The following is a 20000-nucleotide window of genomic DNA, read 5'->3' as shown; positions in this document are numbered from 1 at the left end:
TTTTTAATATCTATATATTAATACGCAAGCGAAAAACTTTGTATCCCTTTTGACGAAAAATCCAGAAACTGATATCGATTTCGATTTTCGATTTCAACGGTTTTTTGACATTTTTTAGACATATTTTAGATGGCTAAAGTGTCAAAAAACAGTTGAAATCGCAAATCGAAATCGATATCAGTTTCGGGAGTAAGGTCACAGTATAGCAATATGACATATCCCTAAATATTGCTATACTGTGGTAAGGCACCTGTTATTAGAGGTGGAGACATAGCTGTTAATCTATTCAGTAAATTATTGTTTTATTTGTTTAAAAATGTATTGTATGTTAGGATGTTTTGTAGAAAGTACTTTTTTTATTTACATTGCTGAATTGAAGTACATACGGTATTAGCAAGGGCGTCGCGCGTCGCGTCGCCGAGGGGGGGAGTGGAGGGGCAGCTTGAGGGGCGCGCCGCATGTAAATTATTATTAATTACGAGCTTTTGCCCGCGGCTTCGCTCGCGTTAAGAAGTATTATTATATACAAACTTTCATCCCCTATTTGAACCCCTTGGGGTTGGAATTTATCAAAATCCTTTCTTAGCGGATGCCTACGTCATAACATCTACCTGCATGCCAAATTTCAGCCCGATCCGTCCAGTGGTTTGGGCTGTGCGTTGATAGATCACTATGTCAATAAGTCAGTCACCTTTGAGTTTTATAGATATAGATATTGATGGCATATATTTCCTGTGAATAAATAGTTTTGTTAAAGTTATTTGTTTTATTGAAAAACCTGACTGCATTGTTCTTGGAGGTAATTCCGAGAACTGCTATCATTATTTTTTTACTTAGGATCGGTGGTAATATTACTGGGGTAAATCTCGATCATGTAACCAAATAGAAAACCAATGATACCACTCCGTTATTTGTATCTAGATGCCCTAAAACTGGGCTGTTTAAAATGTTTAAGTCTACCAAAACCAAATTTATATTCGTAAAAATATTACAAATGCAAAAGTGTGTTTGTGTCTGTCTGTTAGGCTGCGTCCCCATCAGACACGGCACGGCGCCGCCACCGTGCTACGGCACGACGCCGCCACCGTGATACGGTACGGCGCCGCACCGTGACACGGTGCCGTGTACGGTGCACCGCGCGCCCCTATTCTGGTGAAACTTCCGAACAAAATTTGTGTTCAAACTTAAACGAGGCATAATATGAAAATACACATCAAAGTCGCGTAATGCAAATATTGTCATGTATACCGAGGAAATTTTATCTATAGTAAAATTAAATTAAGAAATTTAAAAAAAAACCCCCGCCAAACAACTTTAAAAAGTAATGAAATAATATTTACTGCCTTCAAGTTCAAATAATTCGTAACTTGTGTAAAGTAATATTTTAGTCCATAATTGTTGTCAAGGTGTGTCGGGAGACCGCTACGTAAAGTACAACCTACAACCGCCAAGTCGCTGATTATCTCGATTCAGTTCGCTGTGAATTGATCCTTAAACTTGTTATGTGAAATCAAACATCTACATTAGCGGTCCTTGTTTGGCGGGGGTTTTTTTTAAATTTCTTAATTTAATTTTATTTCATACTTTTTAAACTTGTGTTGGTTATAGCACAGAATAGATAATAGTACAAGTACCTAGTTATAGTGCAGAATATTAATTCCTATCAACAGAATCATATTCTCATGATTACCATTTATCAATGTCCTTTTCGATGATGCCGTTAATATGAGCCCAAATATGAAACCTCCACCTTGGGTTCATACGAAGTTCGGTTCCTATAGAATCCAGGTGATGCTGCAGTAGCAACATGTAAATATTTAGTATTTATCTACTTCTTACTGTTTGTCGTAATCAAAATGAGCCCAAACACGAAACCTCTGCTCTAAGTTGGCGAGGAGTTGGATATCCTATCGATTACCAGGTGATGCTGCAACACCAGGTAAACTTTCCATTATTATGTGTATACGTATATTGTATAATCACAACTAGAATGAAATATAAAACCCATCAAACGACTACAAGTTGCTAACGGCCTTTCATGAACCAGATAAACCCTGATTGTCCAGCACTGAGCTGGCTGATGATGATGAGTTATAGCTAAGAACACTCTCGATCATGCCAGCTTTCAAACAAAAACAAACTAGATCAAAATCGGTCCACCCGTTTGGACGCTACGATGCCACGGACAGATACACACACAGACAAACAGACAGACAGACAGACAGACAAACACGTCAAACTTATAACACCCCTCTTTTTTGTGGGGGTTAAGAAATAATAGATAAAATTTCCTCGGTTTCTTTTTAACCGACTTCAAAAAATATTTAATGATTCTTTTTCAATCTTCGTCTTAGTAACAACAAGAGAATAATTTTTTCGCGATCCATATTCATTATCCAGACAAGCACTCGTTCGAGCGCAAATATCGACTGAATAGGGACGCACCGTACGCGGCACCGTGACACGGTGCGGCGCCGTACCGTTTTACTTTTCGTTTCCGTTTTATTTTTTTACATTCTCACGTCGCATATTCCGCAGAGCTTGAAGACGAAAGTCTTCGATCAATGCGTGCTTCCCGTTATGACCTACGGGGCGGAAACCTGGCCTTTTACAGCAGGGCTAGCTCGTAAGTTTTCCGTCGCTCAGCGTGCTATGGAACGCGCTATGCTCGGAGTTTCTTTGGCGGATAAGCTTCGAAATGAAACAATTCATCAAATAACTAAAGTCACCGACATAGTGCAGAGAATCAGTACGCTGAAGTGGAACTGGGCTGGTCACGTAGCTCGAAGAACAGACGATCGCTGGAGTAAACTTACTCTGGAATGCAGACCAAGGCTGGGAAATCGGGGTGTAGATCGACTTCCAACTAGGTGGGACGACGATCTCCGCTTAGTTGCAGGCCCATGTTGGATGCGAGTAGCAGGAGATCGGTCATCTTGGCGTTCATTGAGAGAGGCCTATGTCCAGCAGTGGACGACTATAGTCTGATATGATGATGATGAACATCGTAGTGCCATCCCTTTCAAATCAATCTAAGAAAAAAGGGATGACACTACGATGTTGCCATTTTTTAATTTCTCTACTTTGTAGCATGTAGTAGTATTTTCTGGCTTTACTTTTTTAATGATTTCACCCCATAATCCATATCGCCATTAAAATTTAAAAATATCAACTCTCAAACCCTACTGTCAGTTGTCAAAGAAGAGGAATTTGGTTTTCTATAGGTTTGGTTCATGTAATTTTTAATAATGATTTTTAATGTAAAATACTGTACGTAAATCGAAAATAACTTGTAATAATTTATCATTAATTGATTAAATACAATGGCAGGGATAAGCAGAAATGTGAAAAAACAATTGGCTATAATCAATCTATGTTTTAATTAAAAATGAACTGAAAAAAGATATACCTAATCATGAGTTCTCCCTCAGTCGTGGTTTGTCGAGAAATATTTGATGAAAACAGTCAACCCTCTGCAGAAGGTAAGAAAAAATATATTATTTGTGATAATATTTATTAATATTTGACAAAAATAAGTTTGGTCTTAGCAGCTGAGAACCATGTAAGTAAAGTGTAAACTGAATGATGTTTTTAAAGAGACAACAATAATAAGAAAAAATGTGCAATTAATTATTTCTCGTTTTCACAATTGTTACATACCCAAAGGGATTACAATAATTGTTACCAGACCCAGGGCCCCCGTAAGGGCTACTGGCGCCTGTGTGCAAAAAAGGATTTTGGCGCCCCTTTAGGCAAATTTTTTGGGACCTTGGTTTTGGCGCCCCTAAAGATGGCAATTTGGCGCCCCTAGAGGATGGCGCCCGTGACGCTGTGCATTGGACACATTGCACATATGGTAGCACCCTGACCAGACCCTTTCATTTCCTAGAATTTAGCATTTTTCCTACTGCCTCTGTAAATATGAACAAACAATGAAAAGGGTTATAATTTCTAAACTATCTGACTAGGAGCAAAGAAGTTTAGGAACTTCTTTTAGCTAGAAATTTCCTCTATCTTTTCAACATAAAAAATAACTTTTTGTATTTTTTATAAATTTTTATTTTTCTGTTTTCCACAAAAATTAAAACATTATGTCTGTGCAATTGTAGTTTTATATATGTGTTTAGCTATCAAATAATGAGACCTTTTTTATGTTCGTAGGATATTTACATGAGAAGTGGTACCATAGGTCAAATTAGTATAAGAGCTCAACAAAAAAAAGGCTGCTATTTTACAACAAAAAAAATTTAAGAGCCAATTTGTTGATAAAAAATGCCCTAATATATCATGACATTAAAATCTCAGACACTGTTGTCAGCACACATTGTAATAATACATATTATATACAATATAATAATAAATAGAACTATAAGCCAATATATTTTATTTTCAATGCTTTTACAATAATACCAAAATATTATGTTGTACTTACTTATTTTACTAAAATCAGGTCTTTTCTGTTTTATATTTTCTTACTATCATAATATTATATCCCTTTGTTTCCCAGAGTGAGTGAGAGCTGAGAATGTTTCACTAACAAATAATGTCTTAAGTCTTTAAGCTTGTTAAAGAATAGACAGATTTTGATATTACTTTTGTTTTAACAGAAATATCAGAATATGCGTGCCAGCTCGGCATTGATCCTGACAGTGAGAGCCATCTTCTGCCCCTCGCTCGGGATGGACTCATGCAAGCTTTACCGGCTCCGTGGAAAGCTTAGTAAGTGTTCTATTTTTGTAACCGACTTCAAAAAACCGACTTCCAAGGTAAAAACAATAATAACATCCTTTAAATAATATGAACTAAAAAGTATTAAATAATTTTTCCTATCTAATAGTGCCTTTTTCCGAATTCGGCTAAAACTCAACTATTTCTGTACTCAATCTTCATCATTTTGAAGTCGGTACCAGATATACTTAGCTGAATCTTCAGTCTGCCAGAATATTTGAAACTTTTTTAACTGGCACCAACTTCAAAATTATGAAGATTGAGTACAGAAATAGTTGAGTTTTAGCCAAATTCGGAAAAAGGCACTATTAGATAGGAAAAATTATTTAATACTTTTTAGTTCATATTATTTAAAGAGTGTTATTATTGTTTTTACCCGACTACGGCGAAGCAAAAAGGAGGGTTATGATTTTGGCCTGTATGTATGTATGTATGTATGTATGTATGTATGTATGTGGGTATGGATTTTCATCTGTTCCCTCGTAACTTTAAAACTACTAAACGCATTTGGACAAATGAGGTGTGGTTAGAAGCCTCTTGACTGTCCGCTGGTTATAGGCTACATGACATCACGTTAAATTGACTGTAGCACCATCTAGGGGACTGAAAGTAAACAACAAAAAAAAATATTTATCCTGACAATATCGTGTGGGGTATCAAAAGAAAGAGCTTATTAGCACATTTCAAATATGTAAACATTATTAGCAATTTCTCACGGGCTTACCAGCAATCACCTGATAATTGCAAGAATTCATAAATCACTTCAATACAATATCTATACAAATACATATTATAATAAAATCGGGATCGGAGGGGGGGATGGGAATAGGTGGTGGTGGAAGGGGGGGGGGGGAGTAGAAGAGGGGGGGGGGGGGTCGGAGGTAAATGGTAAATGTTGCTTATATCAAAATGGTGTAGGTGGGCTTGGCCTCTGGCCTGTACCAAACCTACCCCACCTGGAAATGTTGTCGCGTCCGCGTGCCAAGCATGTGGAGGACATGATAATTAATTAAATTATTTAATTAATTATCATGTCCTCCACATGCTTGGCACTCGGCCAGAACTTGGGGGGGGGCTGCTACCCTAAACTAAACATACACTTTTCGACTATCATTTAATTACCTATATGGCGGGCTGGGCCTTCAGCTGGAAATTGGAGGGGCTGCGCCCCCAAACCCCCCCCCCCCCCTCCTGGAAGTGTTATCGCGTCGTTATTGTTGAGTTTTCATTCTCCTCTTTTAGGAATGAAGTTATAAATTAAAAGTGAAATTATTGTACCCTAAACTAAACATTACACTTTTTGACTATCATTTCATTACTTACCTATATGGAGGGCTTGGGCCAAACACCCCTCCCTTGTGGAAGTGTTATCGCGTCGTTATTGTTGAGTTTCAATTCTCCTCTTTTAGGAACAAAGTAATAAATTATTAAAAGTAAAAATATTATACCCTAAACTAAACATACACTTTTTGACTATCATTTAATTACCAATATGGAGGGCTTGGGCTTGGGCCGGAACTTGGGGGGGGGGGTGGGGGGAGGGCGGGGGGGCAAACCCCCCCCCCCCCCCCCCCCCGTGGAAGTGTTATCGCGTCGTCCATCTGCTTTAAAATTATTATACTATGCTAACGCGGACTAAGTCGCGGGCAACAGGTAGTGAATCAGAACTAAATAAATTGTAAAACATCCTCATGATCCTCGATCATATTTTGAGGAGTTGGATAGTTTAAGATCGAGTGAATCTTAGCCCCAAAATAATTGAAATAAAAATAAAGTTAAAAAAACTAAAACACGCTCTAAAAAGTACGAAACAAGAAAACAGTTTATAGGGATATGGAAGTAGGTGGCATACGACCACGGCTATCCTTTAAAATTAAAAAATATAAATGAAAATCCCTCATTCGACGCCCCCACCGAATAATCAGACAATGTGCTATTGTGGGGTTTTTGCTGTTATGCGATTTTTGGCATCTACAAGTCAAAATACATCATGTGATTTTTTTTCAGATTTTTTCTGTGGATATTTACAAAGATATAAAAAATTATTTGTGTATTCCATAACAATACTTAAAATTGTATTTTATACCAAAAACTGGGCAATAGGCTATTGCGAAAAAATATGTCAAAACGATTTGACGATAAACGACTATTGCATGGTTATTCGGGTAAATACATTGCTGCCTACTACATACTTCCATTCCTGCACATCTCACTTTCACACTCCTTCCACTCAGGTAACCGTTGATCACCCGCCTCAGATTCCCCAGACACCTAACTTCAGCTAACCGAACCAGCTGGCCACCAAGCATTGTCGAAGGTCCCCTCTGTGTCCAGCGATACTACAACAGAAATTTAGTCCTTCTCTCTCTGCTTTCTGATGTGGTTCACTAACCTATAGAGGGCGTCTTCGGTGCACCTTTGGGGCATAAAGGCATATTGGTTGGGTTTTATTTTGGACAACTTGTAGAATCTGAGTCGGACGACCATCATATCGCGGTGATCATCTCGGTTCACTCACCTCAGACCAGCATTAGATCCGTCATCGCAGAGGTTTACACAGTACCCAAGAGTCAGGAATAGTCAGACTTTCTTCATTAAAATAAATAAGAATGTCTGACTGTCTCTGGCTAGTTTTTTTAGATGTCTTAAGTCATCATAGACGTAAAAACGACCAGCGGTCGTTTTGGAAGACATCAAGACGTGGTAAAGTCCTTCCTAACATTCGTTAAATTATGTAGATTGCTCATATTTTTATTTTATACTTTACGGTTATTGTACGAATCCGTCTTCTTCAGTTTTCAGGATATAATATAATCATAATCTGTTTTGATTTTTGTGCAATCCACATGCGGGTTTTCTTCAAACAAAGATGTATGGCCAATACTTGCTACAAAATAAACCGATAATTATAACCGATAAGCAGCGAGATCTGTTACAAAATAACGAGAACGTATTTAGATATTTTCTTCTTTCGCAAAGACTCCTAAGAAGTTCTTAAAACTGTCGTGACATACTTGTTACAATTTCACGCCTGCAGGCAGCTGTCATAAAGTCAAACATTATTCGTGAAAGTTGTCCTGCAGGTCCTAATGGGACCCAATTCAGTATTTAATTAGGAATGCGACTGCTAGCTACTATAAGTTATGCTGTTATGATGTGTTGTGTGAATATTGTATTGTAACTTGAGAAGTTTTTAACATAGTTTTGATCCTGATAACATTGAACTGTATTACGATATAGATAGAAGTCGACGATTAAAGCACCGTAATATAAGAAAGGCCTACGATGCTCTCGGAAGACTGCCCAAACTCTAAAGCAATTTCCTGCCATTATCATTCATTTTATTAGAACATAATACGATATTGACTATTGTGACACCAACTCTGGTGGCGATGATGGTTATAATTAAAATTTATTTAACTGCAATGATTATAAGTACTATTAAAATGATAGAGCCAGTCTCCAGATTGTATTTTTTTGAACCTAGAGCTGTTTCGATTTCAAGAATTTCATTTATGTCATCAAATAATGAATGTATTTAAACAAAAATACATATTATTTTTATTTTACCTATAGTAGAAAATCATTGGAATTAAAGACAATGACTATAATTATAAAGTATACAATCTTTTTTAATCACCGAATAGTAAAGTGATAGGTGTTTACCAATATTCTTATCCCAAACAATTTCCCCGAATAATATTGCAATGAGATATTATATGTGCATTTTATTGCAGTCGAAGCGCAAAATTACCCGAATAATCATGCGATAGACAATAATGATCAGAGCTTGACATACTCCAGAACGATAAGTTGCGTTTTGCTTTATTTAAAAAAAACCTTCGGTGGTAATTAAATATTGTTAAGATAGCAAAATAGGCAAAAAATTAGCTTTCATTTGATGTATAAAAAAAGTCTTTGATGCTTTTTTTTTGACGGAATTATTAACAAAAATCAGTTTTTCGGCTCTCCTGAACATTTTCATTTTTACGATTGTCCGATTATTCGGTGGGGGCGTCGAATTAGAAAAATAATTACATTACATTATTTGAAACATATTAACGAACAAGAAATTAAAAACTCTTTTTTATACTAAATAACTGGCAACACCTATTTCTATGACCGTATTGGATCCAATCTCTCAGCAAATGTCAAAAATCTATGATCAAGGAAGAAATGAATCATATGTCTATATTACATTATCCAATATCATTGACTCAATGATCTCGGATCCAATATATATGATAATCTAATATCCCTAAATCTGTATTAAAGTCAATTTATATCATGTTATAAGATCTGGAATCCATTCGTAGGTAATTTCTTAAGTCTGCTGGTACCAAGTAGTTCAGAAAGTTCATAATTTATAATTTTTTCGTGGAGCAAAAATTCCTTCAACCATCTTTTTCGCCTTTTATTTATTTTTATTTTCGTTGAGCCAACAGCTAAGCCTATGAGAAGACTAATTTTTTCTAATTATATACTTGGATAATCTTGCTGAAATAACAAAAAACAAGCCATATTAAAAATGACGATGTCTTTTGAAAAATCGAAATCTCTGAGATCTAGTAACCCTGACGTCAATACAGGTATTCGCGCTATATATATAATAGAGCGCTAACGCTGACCTGTCAGGTCTCCATTGGCTATTGAAAGCACATATGACGTAAAATAGGGTCAATGAAATATGATAATGTAATACGCAGATATGATCAAATGATCATATATATTGGATCCTATATATGATCATAGAAATGATCCAATATAAATGATAATGTAATACCCCCCTAAGAAGCTTCTAAGTTCTAATTGGTCTCCTATGTAGGATCCTAGCTAGGACTTCTAAATAGGACAAGTGGAATAAGCGCTTTAGTGTAAACACTCACTCGCGTCGAGCGTCGTTATTTCCGCAGAAGTAATCAGGGAAATATTTGCGGCACTGGCTGAGTGTAAACGGTCCCTATTAGTGGCTAGATGACGCCTGTTACTCCGTTGCGCCGAAAATTTTCATCGCGCGAGAACCGTACATTTTTCGTGGATAAAAAGTATCTTAAGTAAATGAAGATACTTTGAGTCCCGGGAAATAACAAATTTCAGCATAACTAATCGGATCAGCGGTTTTGGCGTGAAGAGGTAACAGATAGACAGACAGACAGTCGGGCACCTTTTCACATTTATGATCAATTTTTATCGAAATGTTACTTTAAAGTAATTACATTTCTTTCTTGTGTGTGGGTCTCGTGCGATGAACAAATATGTATGTTCGTTCTGGGAAGACATAATATAGTAATCGTTTTTAATAGTTTTAAACTGAAATTTCATTTACAGCTTCGACGAAAAGCTACAAGCCCATTACTACTACAATGAGGATACAAAGAAAACACAATGGGAACACCCCCTAGATCACATATACAGGGAGCTAGTGAAAAAAGCCAGAGATGCCTCCATGCAGGATGATACTTGTGCTTCTGTGCAGGTATATGGTAGCATAATACCTATGTAGTCGTAACATTCGCGAATAAAATTGCATGAGAATGTGGGGACACTTTTTATGTTCTTTGGTGTGAGAAACAAGCAGTAATAATGCGAACACTGACTGACACAATGCAAAACTTTTGAATCTATAAAGTGATAATGACGATAAACTTTAACTATAATAAATTAAAACCTCTTTAATATTTAGATGATAGAGGTTTTCATTTATTATAATTATTAACATACATGGGAGAGCCATGCTTCGGCACGAATGGACCGGCTCAACCGGAGAAATACCATGTTCTCACAGAAAACCGTCGTGAAACAGCGCTTGCGCTGTGTTTCGCCGAGTGAGTGAGTTTACCGGACGCCCAATCCCCTACCCTATTCCCTTCCCTATCCTCCTCTATTCCCTTCCCTTCCCATCCCTACTCTTCCCTATTACCTCTTAAAAGGCCGGCAACGCACCTGCAGCTCTTCTGATGCTGCGAGTGTCCATGGGCGACGGAATTTGCTTTCCATCAGGTGACCCGTTTGCTCGTTTGCCCCCTTATTTCATAAAAAAAAAAATACATATTATATTTCTCTTTTAGGAATTGCTTACATCCGAAGAATATACAAAGAATCTAGAGAGAGCCGAAACCAAAGTTGAAAGCGATGATGAAGACCTAACTATAGACAGTGAGCAACAACCGTCAGACAGAAACCAGACCGTCAGAAAATTGGCACCATTGGGAAAACCACCCATCTCAAGAATAGACAAAAAGCTCATTGATATGCGAATATCGCCTCTAAGAAGGGCAACCGAAGGTCCGAAGCCGCTAGTAAGGAATGCATCAGATAAAGATATACTGCATAGAACGTTTGAAAGACCTAAAACACTGTTTAAACAGCAGTCGGAGATTATTGACCTCAAAATGCATGTTCAGAGTCCGGAAGAGGAAAATTTTGCTCCTCTCATTACAGCTAATAAGTATGATAAGGGATTGCCGTTTTCTGGTAAGTCAATATTTTTATGACCTAGTTTTGTGCTAAAGTCTTATGAGCCCTAAATATATAACAGGGTGTAACAAAACTAAGTGATAATACCTTAGGGTGTGTATTTGTCTCTTATATGGAGTTCACTGAAAAGTAGCAGCGCTGAAAGAGCAATTTTTTTTCACTTTTGTATGGGCTAACGCCTGAGCGTAACGAGTTTCCCCATACAAAAGCGAATTTTTTTTGATCTTTCAGCGCTGCACTTTCACAATGAACTTGAGTGATAATACTTTCACAGTATATTCACTTACTTTTTTACACCCTGTATACGTAAAACTTCGAAATTACTTGATAGTATTGTAGGAGGCATAGTGTCACTCTCACCAATGATTGCGAATTTGCGATCTACCAATTATAATGTTCGTTTGCCACTGATTTAATTTTACTGACTTATTTCAGGCAAAGGCAACATGTTTCTCAAGATATCTCGTTCAAACCTACCCAGTCCGGATACAGATAAGTCCCTTCCTCTAGATTCGGTGACTAAGAGTGAGAAAACTTCGGAATCCATACAGAGGAGAATTGACAGTATGCTGACTGGGAAAACGAAACAGGCGTCCAGTTTTGAAGATGATAAGAAGAGTGTAAGGTAAGTTTACAAATTAAGTTAGAGTCAGTCCACACGGCGCGTTGCGTCAGCGTTGCGTTGACGCAGCGCTGCCGTTGCGTAGTTTTACATACAAATAGCCTTGTGTTCACACGGCGCGCAACCCACGACATGAACCCAACACAATAACCCAACACCAAGCGGGAGGGGGTGTTGACGTTAACACTGCTTCGTAATAACGCTGCGATGACGCAACGCGCCGTTTAGACTGGCTCTTAGATAGAAGATTAAATAACAGTATCTTTGATAACTTTATTAAAATAAAGACCGCTTTTGATATTTAGAGTCATGTAAAATTTCACCTACATCGGTGCAAAAAAAAAGAGTGCTGAAGTTAGAGACAGTCAGATTTGAATATTAAGTATATGGTGTTATAAGTATGTCATTTAAAAGTCTTATTTTATTTCAAATATTACGCACGGTCGAAGAAATTGATTCATAATAGCTCATTATCATATTAGTTACACATTATATAAGTACATAATATAAGGGGCTTTCATGAATGATAATTTATAATGTAAAACTTGTTCAGTACAGTGTACTTTATCAAATAAGTATGTCAATAATAATTATTGTTTGTTGGGCTGTATTCTCAGGGTACTTACTTGGCTGCTTTAAGGTCACCTAATTTTAGTTACAATATTAGAATTAAACATATTAGTTGTAGAAAGTAAAGAGCGTGAAGCCCGCCGACAAACCGCAATGTGGTTTGGCGGGTAATTAGATTAAGTTTTTTTGTGGAATTCTTCAATAAAGGATTTTTTATTATTATTATTATTATTATTATATTTTGATTTTCTCGGCTTTCACCGGTAAACTGATATGTACGGGCCGAAGCCAAGTACACACCAGGTAAGTGATTTGTGTTTAGCTGTTGGTATGATGCTGAGGGTTGGTATGATCGGTTTCTAACATATTGTATGATGTATGAGTATATAGGTTTGATTGAGATGTATGTAGAGTAGTAGCTTCATCATCAGTCTGTAAGAATTTTCTTACAATGCGGCAAGTATTTAAGATTACTGCTTTTTGCAATAAATATACTAAGTTTAGGGGTAATTGGAGGGTATTTAGAGAGTTATGTAGTTGTTTAGGGATGACACCTGTGGTCGATAGGACTATGGGAACTATAGTTACTTTTTGCAGATTCCAGAGGCGGGCTATTTCATCCTTGAGTTCTATATATTTAGTAAGTTTCTCGGCTATTGTACTTTGTAAATTGTGTGTGTTCGGTACAGCTATATCAATCAGGTATGCAGTTTTGTTAATTTTATCCACTAAGGTTATGTCAGGTCTATTGTAGTGTGTAGTTCTGTCAGTCAGTATGGTTCGGTCAAAATATAGTTTGGTAGAGGCGTTATCCAGGACATTTTCAGGTTTGTATTTGTAGTAAGGTTCAATGTCAGTTATGAAGTGTCTTTTCTTAGCAAGTCTCTGATGTATTATACCAGCAACTTGGTCATGCCGATGCTTGTAGTCAGTCTGTACTATTGTTTTACATGCTCCAGTAATATGCTGTATGGTTTCCGGGCAACTTTGGCACTTTCTGCAACTGTCAGTGGTTCGAGTTTTAGTGATGTGTCTCTGGTAGTTTCTGGTCTCTATTGTTTGGTCCTGTATGGCTATCATGAACCCTTCAGTCTCTGGGAAGAGATCTCCACGACTCAGCCACGCGTTCGACGCTTCCTTATCGACATTTGTCTGGCATAAGTCGTGCAGATGTCTTCCATGGAGAGACTTTTTGGCCCATTCGGCGAGTTTGGTTTTGTCATCTACTACTTTATGTCGGTCATTTTGAGAGTCTTTTAAATTAAGAGGGGTAAATTTTTTGTCAGTTTTAACTATGGCTTTATGGAGTGTAGAGAGTTCAGCCTTACAGAAAAAATATTGTCTTAGATTTAATATTTGTCTGTTATAAAGATTAGTTACATCGATAAGACCTCTTCCACCGTCTTTTCGGGGTAATGTTAATCTCTGTACACATGATCTCGGATGGTGCTTGCGGAACTTAGTCATCGTCGTGTTGATTTTTCTTTGTATATTTATTAGTTCTGATTTATTCCAGTTTACTATGCCGAAAGAATAAGTAAGTATTGGAATTGCGAAGGTATTTATTGCTTTAATGGTATTTCGGGCATATAAGTTTGATTTTAGGATTGCATTGAGACGATGTTGAAATTTTTGTCGTAGATTATTTTTCGTATTCTTGTGTTCTATTTGGTGAGATTGATTAAATCCTAGATATTTATACGTTTCTCCCTCATCAAGGGGCTCTATATATTCACCGGATTGAAGTGTAAAAATATGTTGAAACGGACGTCCTGATTTTATAGAATTTATTTTAGTCTTGTCTATCCCAAAATTCATCTTAATATCATTCGTAAATTGTTCAGTTAGTTCAGTCAGTCTGTATAGGTCAACCTCATTGTCCGCATAGATTTTTATGTCATCCATATACATTAAATGGTTTATAGTTTCAGTTTTTCTATGTATGTCGTTATAGTGCAAGCGATACCCAGCGTCTGTAGAATTTAAGATATTAGACAGTGGATTATTATTATTATTATTATTATAAGCAGTTGATGGACCTACGTCATTTGGTAGGATTATGTCAACCAATGACCAAAACACGCAAGTCCGCCATCTGTCTATGAATCAACTTCTCTGATAGTACAAATCTTGTAAAAATGTTCTTCTCAATTTAATATTTATATTCACGTACATTACTTGGTATTCTTTCCAGATTCAAGCTAGAGAACTTACCAGATCCGACCATAAGCCCAGGCTCCAACAGTTCATCAGAACAAAACGAAGCCCACTCCATAATAAGCGCGGTAGCTTCGACTATCCCATCCCCAGTCCCGAACCCATTATCCCCCATCACACAAATTTCCTCCATAGCCCATACGCAGAACCCCATTCTATCCCCACTGGTGGGCAGGCCTCCGCTCCCACCACGGTTCCTGGATAGTCCGAGAGAGTTGAAAACTTTACCGGGGGATACTTTGGGTAAGATTTGTTTTGTGAGTTACATTCTCATAGTCTTAGGGCGAAGCCAAACGAGCGTAATTTGTGAGTTGTGAGTCGCAGAATTTCTGCCAGGCAGAATTCTGCTGCATTCAGTTTCATAGAAAAGTCCTGTTTGATTCACACGAGCGTAATTTTGTGAGTCGTGAATTGTATGAAAAAAAATCTGCGGCCTACGACTCACAAATTACGCTCGTTTGGCTTCGCCCTTACCACCTTACTAATACTATTTACGTCAAGCAATTTGTCAATAGCTAGACAATATACTTTAACTAATACGGTCTGCCTCAAAAAGGATATAGCATTGATGTTACAAGTAATATCAAGATATTACACATTGTATCATTACAAGGTGCGCATCGTAATGCTCGGTTCTCCTCTCTGTATTACAAGCGAATGCTCCCGGTGAGGGAGCACCTTTATATAGATTCGATAGAAAAAAGTGTTCTGAGGGAACCTGGCCCGAAAAGTATTGTTTGACATATACTTTAACTGGATGATTGACCACGACTCCGGTGCGTCAAAATTCGTTTATCGCGCGGTAACCGTACATTTTTTCGGGATAAAAAGTATCCTTTTCCGAGACTTCAAATAGTAACTCCATACCAAATTTCAGCAAAGTCAATAGAGCGCTTTTGGCGTGAAGAAGTAACAGACAGACAGACGGACAGGCAGACAGACAGACAGACGGATAGACAGACAGACACACTTTCGTATTTATAATATGTATTAGTATGGAAGTATGGATTTTTTTTTCGGCATTACAGATGATCGAACATCACCCCGACGTCGGCTTGTCAAGCCTCCACCGGGTGACTACATCAAGCCGGACCTCTTTCAGAAATCCTTCAGCAAGATATCCGACATCGTCCGCCGAGCGGGCGAACCGGCGGTCACCCTCACCGAACCCGTAGAAAAGGAGAATAGACCTAGGTGGGTTGACATTTTAGTGGTTGTTTTCCCGCAGCAGAACGATTTTATACCTATAGACTATAGTAGTACTATCGAATCATGCAAGTTTTTTTTTTTTGTATGACGTACTTACGTGGCAATTTAGGCCGATAGGCGCGAGCGGCTATGACCCGGCCGAATATTATTTATGATTTGAATAAAAAAAACTGAATAAACAAATCTATTGTACTACTTAAGATTTCACTTAGACACCATAGACACCACAGACAATAGACCCAATACTTGCTGTATTGAACAAGCGACGAACTAGAACAACGAACAACTCGTTGTTCTAGAATCTAGATCATTACAAGCTTATTGTTACTAGCTGTTTATTGTTACTAATTTGAATAGCATTAAGTACTAATGCTATTCAAATTAGTAGTATAAAATTAAAATTTTTTTTAGATCGTTACAAAAGATGATCTAAAATCAAGCCTGTGTAAAGAACTGAGTAATTGATTCATAGGTAAATAGCGAACCTACGTTATATAGTTGGGTTGTGTCGACAAGTCAATGTCCTTTTTTTGTAATCTGTCGGCTGGGTTTCACATAATGCAACTAAATTACGTAGGTCCGTCTTCTGCCTATCATCAATTCTTAATCATGTATTAGGTAAATGAGAATTGATGTAACAATAATATGTTTCAGATCACCAATGATACCTCCACAAAACAAAATATCTATTAACCTAATGGAAAGTATAGAATCAGAAACCTCCATAGATTCGCCTGACAGAGAATTCGCTAACTTGGATCTAAACGATTTGGATACATCGAACGAAAATAAAGACGATAACAATGAAGATAAAATCGATAATACAGACGATACAAAAGTAACAGACGCAAAACCAAAAGACATTCCAATACCTCAAATAAAAGTTCCTAAGCTAAATCTAATAACTAAACATTCCGACTCAGACGAATCTAAGAATAGAGACGATGAAAAGAGTACAGGTAGATCTAATAGCATAGAATTACCCCGAGATCCGAAGCAATTTAAACTCTCTCCGACTCCCAGTTTGGGTTCCGAAAGATCACCAAAGCTGGAATTTATAAAGAATTGGTCGAGTCCACTTTCAACATTCAAACCGTTAAAATCAGTCAGCCCATTAAAATCAGACTCAGCGTCAAGCCTAGGAAAAAGTTTGACTAGCCCAAGACTAGACGGAGTCATTTTGTCTCAGGGTAAATCTAGTTCGGACAATGTAGTAGTGGTGTACCAATTTGAGACCCAAGATGAAACGCCCAAACCCAAATCTCCACTCATACCAGATATGGGAGCTAGGGAGTTGATAGAGAGAACCAAAACAGACGAAAGAAGAAGATTGGAGTTATCAATGCAGAAGGAGTTAGAGATAATAAGAGTGGAGTGGACAGCGAAAGAGAGAAAAATGAGAGCGGAACTACAGGAAGAGATACAAGAGGCTGAAGAGAAATTTTTGAGAGAGAAAAGAATGAGACTGAACGAACAAGCGGAGAGACATAGGCGTGAGATTGAGGAGGTAAGTTAGTTGTTTTAGGGCCTGTTTCACTACTTTCTGATAAAGTGGCGAATAGGCTATTCATAGCTTTTTTGACAGATTCTCCATACTTCTATCTGTCAAGTTAAGTGGTGGATAGCCTATTCGGCAGTTATCAGGAAGTGGTGAAACAGGCCCTTAGGAATCAAATCTATTATTACAAACTAGATAACGCCCGCAACTCCGTTACGCCAATGTTCGTTTATTGCGCGGGAACCCTACATTTTCTGGGATAAAAAGTATCCTGTGTCCTTTCCCGGGGCTCAAAGTATATGCTACGTACCAAATTTCAGCAAAATCGGTTCAGCGGTTGCCGGTTGCTATTTGTAGACCATTATTTTGTCGTTAAAAAAACTTGAGCAAATAAAATATAGTTAATTATAATTAATTAAATAATTTCGTTGTATGTTTGCTTTTATTGCCAAATGCCATCATAGGAGTTGATTCACACAGCTGACAGAACTCAGTTATCAAGTTACAATAAGTATTAGAAGTTTATTAATAACAACCATTTTTAGGCAATTGCAACAACGGAAAGAAAACATCAGCAAGGCTTGAGCGATAAACTAAAAGAGCTAGAAGAAAAATACAATAACGACGTAGAAGCAGCAGAGAATCAACATAAGAAGAATATGAACAAACTGAGAGAGGATTTGAATAGGCAACTGAACGAAATGCGAGAAGAATTAGAAATCGGTATGTAGATTTGATTTAGTTGTCACTAGATGATTTTATAAAAATTGACTCCGTTAGACTTACATCTTCGTGTTTCTTGGTCGCTTTTAGGCGTTCCTCGGTTGTATGAGCGACGCGCTTGCGACGCGCACGCGGTGTTCTCTCTCTCACACTCCGGAGGAACGTGCACGCCTAATGTGGGGGAAGCCTTATAGTTAGACTGCAATGTCTGCAATGCTATCTATCGTAATATTCCAGACAACGAACGCGCTATATCAGAGCTGAGGTCGCAATTGAGTGCGGCGCTGAGCCGCGAGCGCGCGCGCCTGGCGGACGACAACCGCGCCGCGCTCGACGCGCTGCGGGCCGAGCACGCCGCGCGCGTGTCTGACCTGCGACACGACTACAGGGCCGAGGTTGGTGCCATAGTCTAACTAGGGGAAGTAGGTTATCTCCGTCCCAATTCTCGAAATAAATAACACGTTATCTCTTATTAGTCAATAAAGTTCAACAATGGTTTTCCTTTTAGCCAAGTGCGAGTTGGACTCGCGCACGAAGGGTCCTGTACCGTTATAGAGCGAAAATAGGGAAAAATTGACGTGACGCGCGAACCTACATACAAGCCGCGCGCGGTGCGTTTGTATGAAGTCAACTTACTTCCCCTCCTTATACTATGTCGGTGCTACTATAAGAGAAGTTGATTCATAGGCAGAGGGCGGACCTACGTAGTTTGGTCGCGTCACGTCAAACCTGGTCGACAGATCACAGCTTACATTGAATTGACATAATCCGACCAAATGACGTATTGTTCCGTCAACTGCCTTTGAATACATTTTTTCGATATACGTCATCATTATCAATCATCGTTACAATGCGTTTATATTCAGCCCTGTTGGGCAGGGTAGTGGGTAGGGAAGTGGTCAGGGTATTGAGCAGGGAAATGTTATTAGTCTCGTGCCGTGCCGCTCCCGGCCCTCTGCCCGATGGTTTCGAGACTTCAGCCTAAGCGACGATATGTGATTTAATCTGTTTAAAATCAGGTGGAGCGTTTGCGTGCTCAACAAGCGTGCCATTTAGAAGAGTTGCGTTCGCGTCGCCCCGTCATAGAACAAGACCGCGCGTTGGCTGACAAGTATCGATGTTTGAAGGAGAAGTACGCGCGATTGAAGCATGATTTCAAGGTAATGTTACGAGTGAGGTATAGGCTGCGCACGAGTTTAAGATCGCTTGGCAAAAATGAATGGTCTGGAATCTTAGGCCGTTATAAATAGTCAGTATTTTAGATGCAACCCGGTCTCAAGACGCGGTTCGGCTCTGTGATTGGTCCAAATTTTGACAGCCAACAAATCACAGAGCCTAAACGGTGTCTTGAGAGCGAGATGCATCTTGAGTACTGACTATTTAGACGGGCCTTAGTTGGAAATCGAACACTGCACCTTAGATTTCCGTTTTTGTCGAGCGGCTAACGCATTAGGCTATTATTAATATAAAAAAATTCTGGTCTGTAAATGCAGATGTTTTGTCCTTGATTGATAATGTCGTAAACGTGGGCCGGCTCGACCGGAGAAATACCACGTTCTCACATAAAACCGGCGTGAAACAGCGCTTGCGCTGTGTTTCGCCGAGTGAGTGAGTTTACCGGAGGCCAAATCCCCTACCCTATTCCCTTCCCTACCCTCCCCTATTACCCTATTCCCTCTTAAAAGGCCGGCAACGAATCTGCAGCTCTTCTGATGCTGCGAGTGTCCATGGGCGACGGAAGTTGCTTTCCGTCAGGTGACCCGTTTGCTCGTTTGCTCCCTTATTTCATAAAAAAAAATACACAGTGTGGACTTTATGGATCTTTTATTAGGCTGCTTTCACATTAAGCCTTAGTAAGGAGGTAAACAAATTGTATTGTTATAGTTCTTGCAATCTACGAGCGCGCGTAGCCTTTATTTGTAGTTGTAAATACGAATAGACATTTTCGTTAGTGTG

General features: G+C 38.4%; 1 protein-coding gene across 3 annotated transcripts in view; it reads left to right on the top strand.

Annotated features, from left to right (window-relative positions):
• The first annotated feature begins 3308 nt into the window (after positions 1-3308).
• The window catches only part of LOC121734646, a 36425-nt gene continuing 19733 nt past the window's right edge, over positions 3309-20000 (top strand). For all 3 annotated transcript variants that reach the window (XM_042125237.1, XM_042125236.1, XM_042125238.1), the window contains exons 1-11: positions 3309-3482; positions 4608-4719; positions 10057-10204; positions 10797-11202; positions 11641-11830; positions 14592-14857; positions 15643-15808; positions 16478-17330; positions 17867-18044; positions 18282-18439; positions 19064-19204. In XM_042125237.1, the coding sequence (XP_041981171.1) occupies positions 3416-3482; positions 4608-4719; positions 10057-10204; positions 10797-11202; positions 11641-11830; positions 14592-14857; positions 15643-15808; positions 16478-17330; positions 17867-18044; positions 18282-18439; positions 19064-19204 (2685 nt within the window). In that variant the 5' untranslated portion in view covers positions 3309-3415. The remainder of the gene's footprint in view (positions 3483-4607; positions 4720-10056; positions 10205-10796; positions 11203-11640; positions 11831-14591; positions 14858-15642; positions 15809-16477; positions 17331-17866; positions 18045-18281; positions 18440-19063; positions 19205-20000) is intronic.

This window comes from Aricia agestis, chromosome 16, assembly GCF_905147365.1.
Source record: "Aricia agestis chromosome 16, ilAriAges1.1, whole genome shotgun sequence".
In the NCBI taxonomy this organism is placed as follows: domain Eukaryota; kingdom Metazoa; phylum Arthropoda; class Insecta; order Lepidoptera; family Lycaenidae; genus Aricia; species Aricia agestis.
The sequence above is the reverse complement of the archived record's forward strand: the minus strand, read 5'-3'. Positions and strand labels throughout refer to the sequence as shown.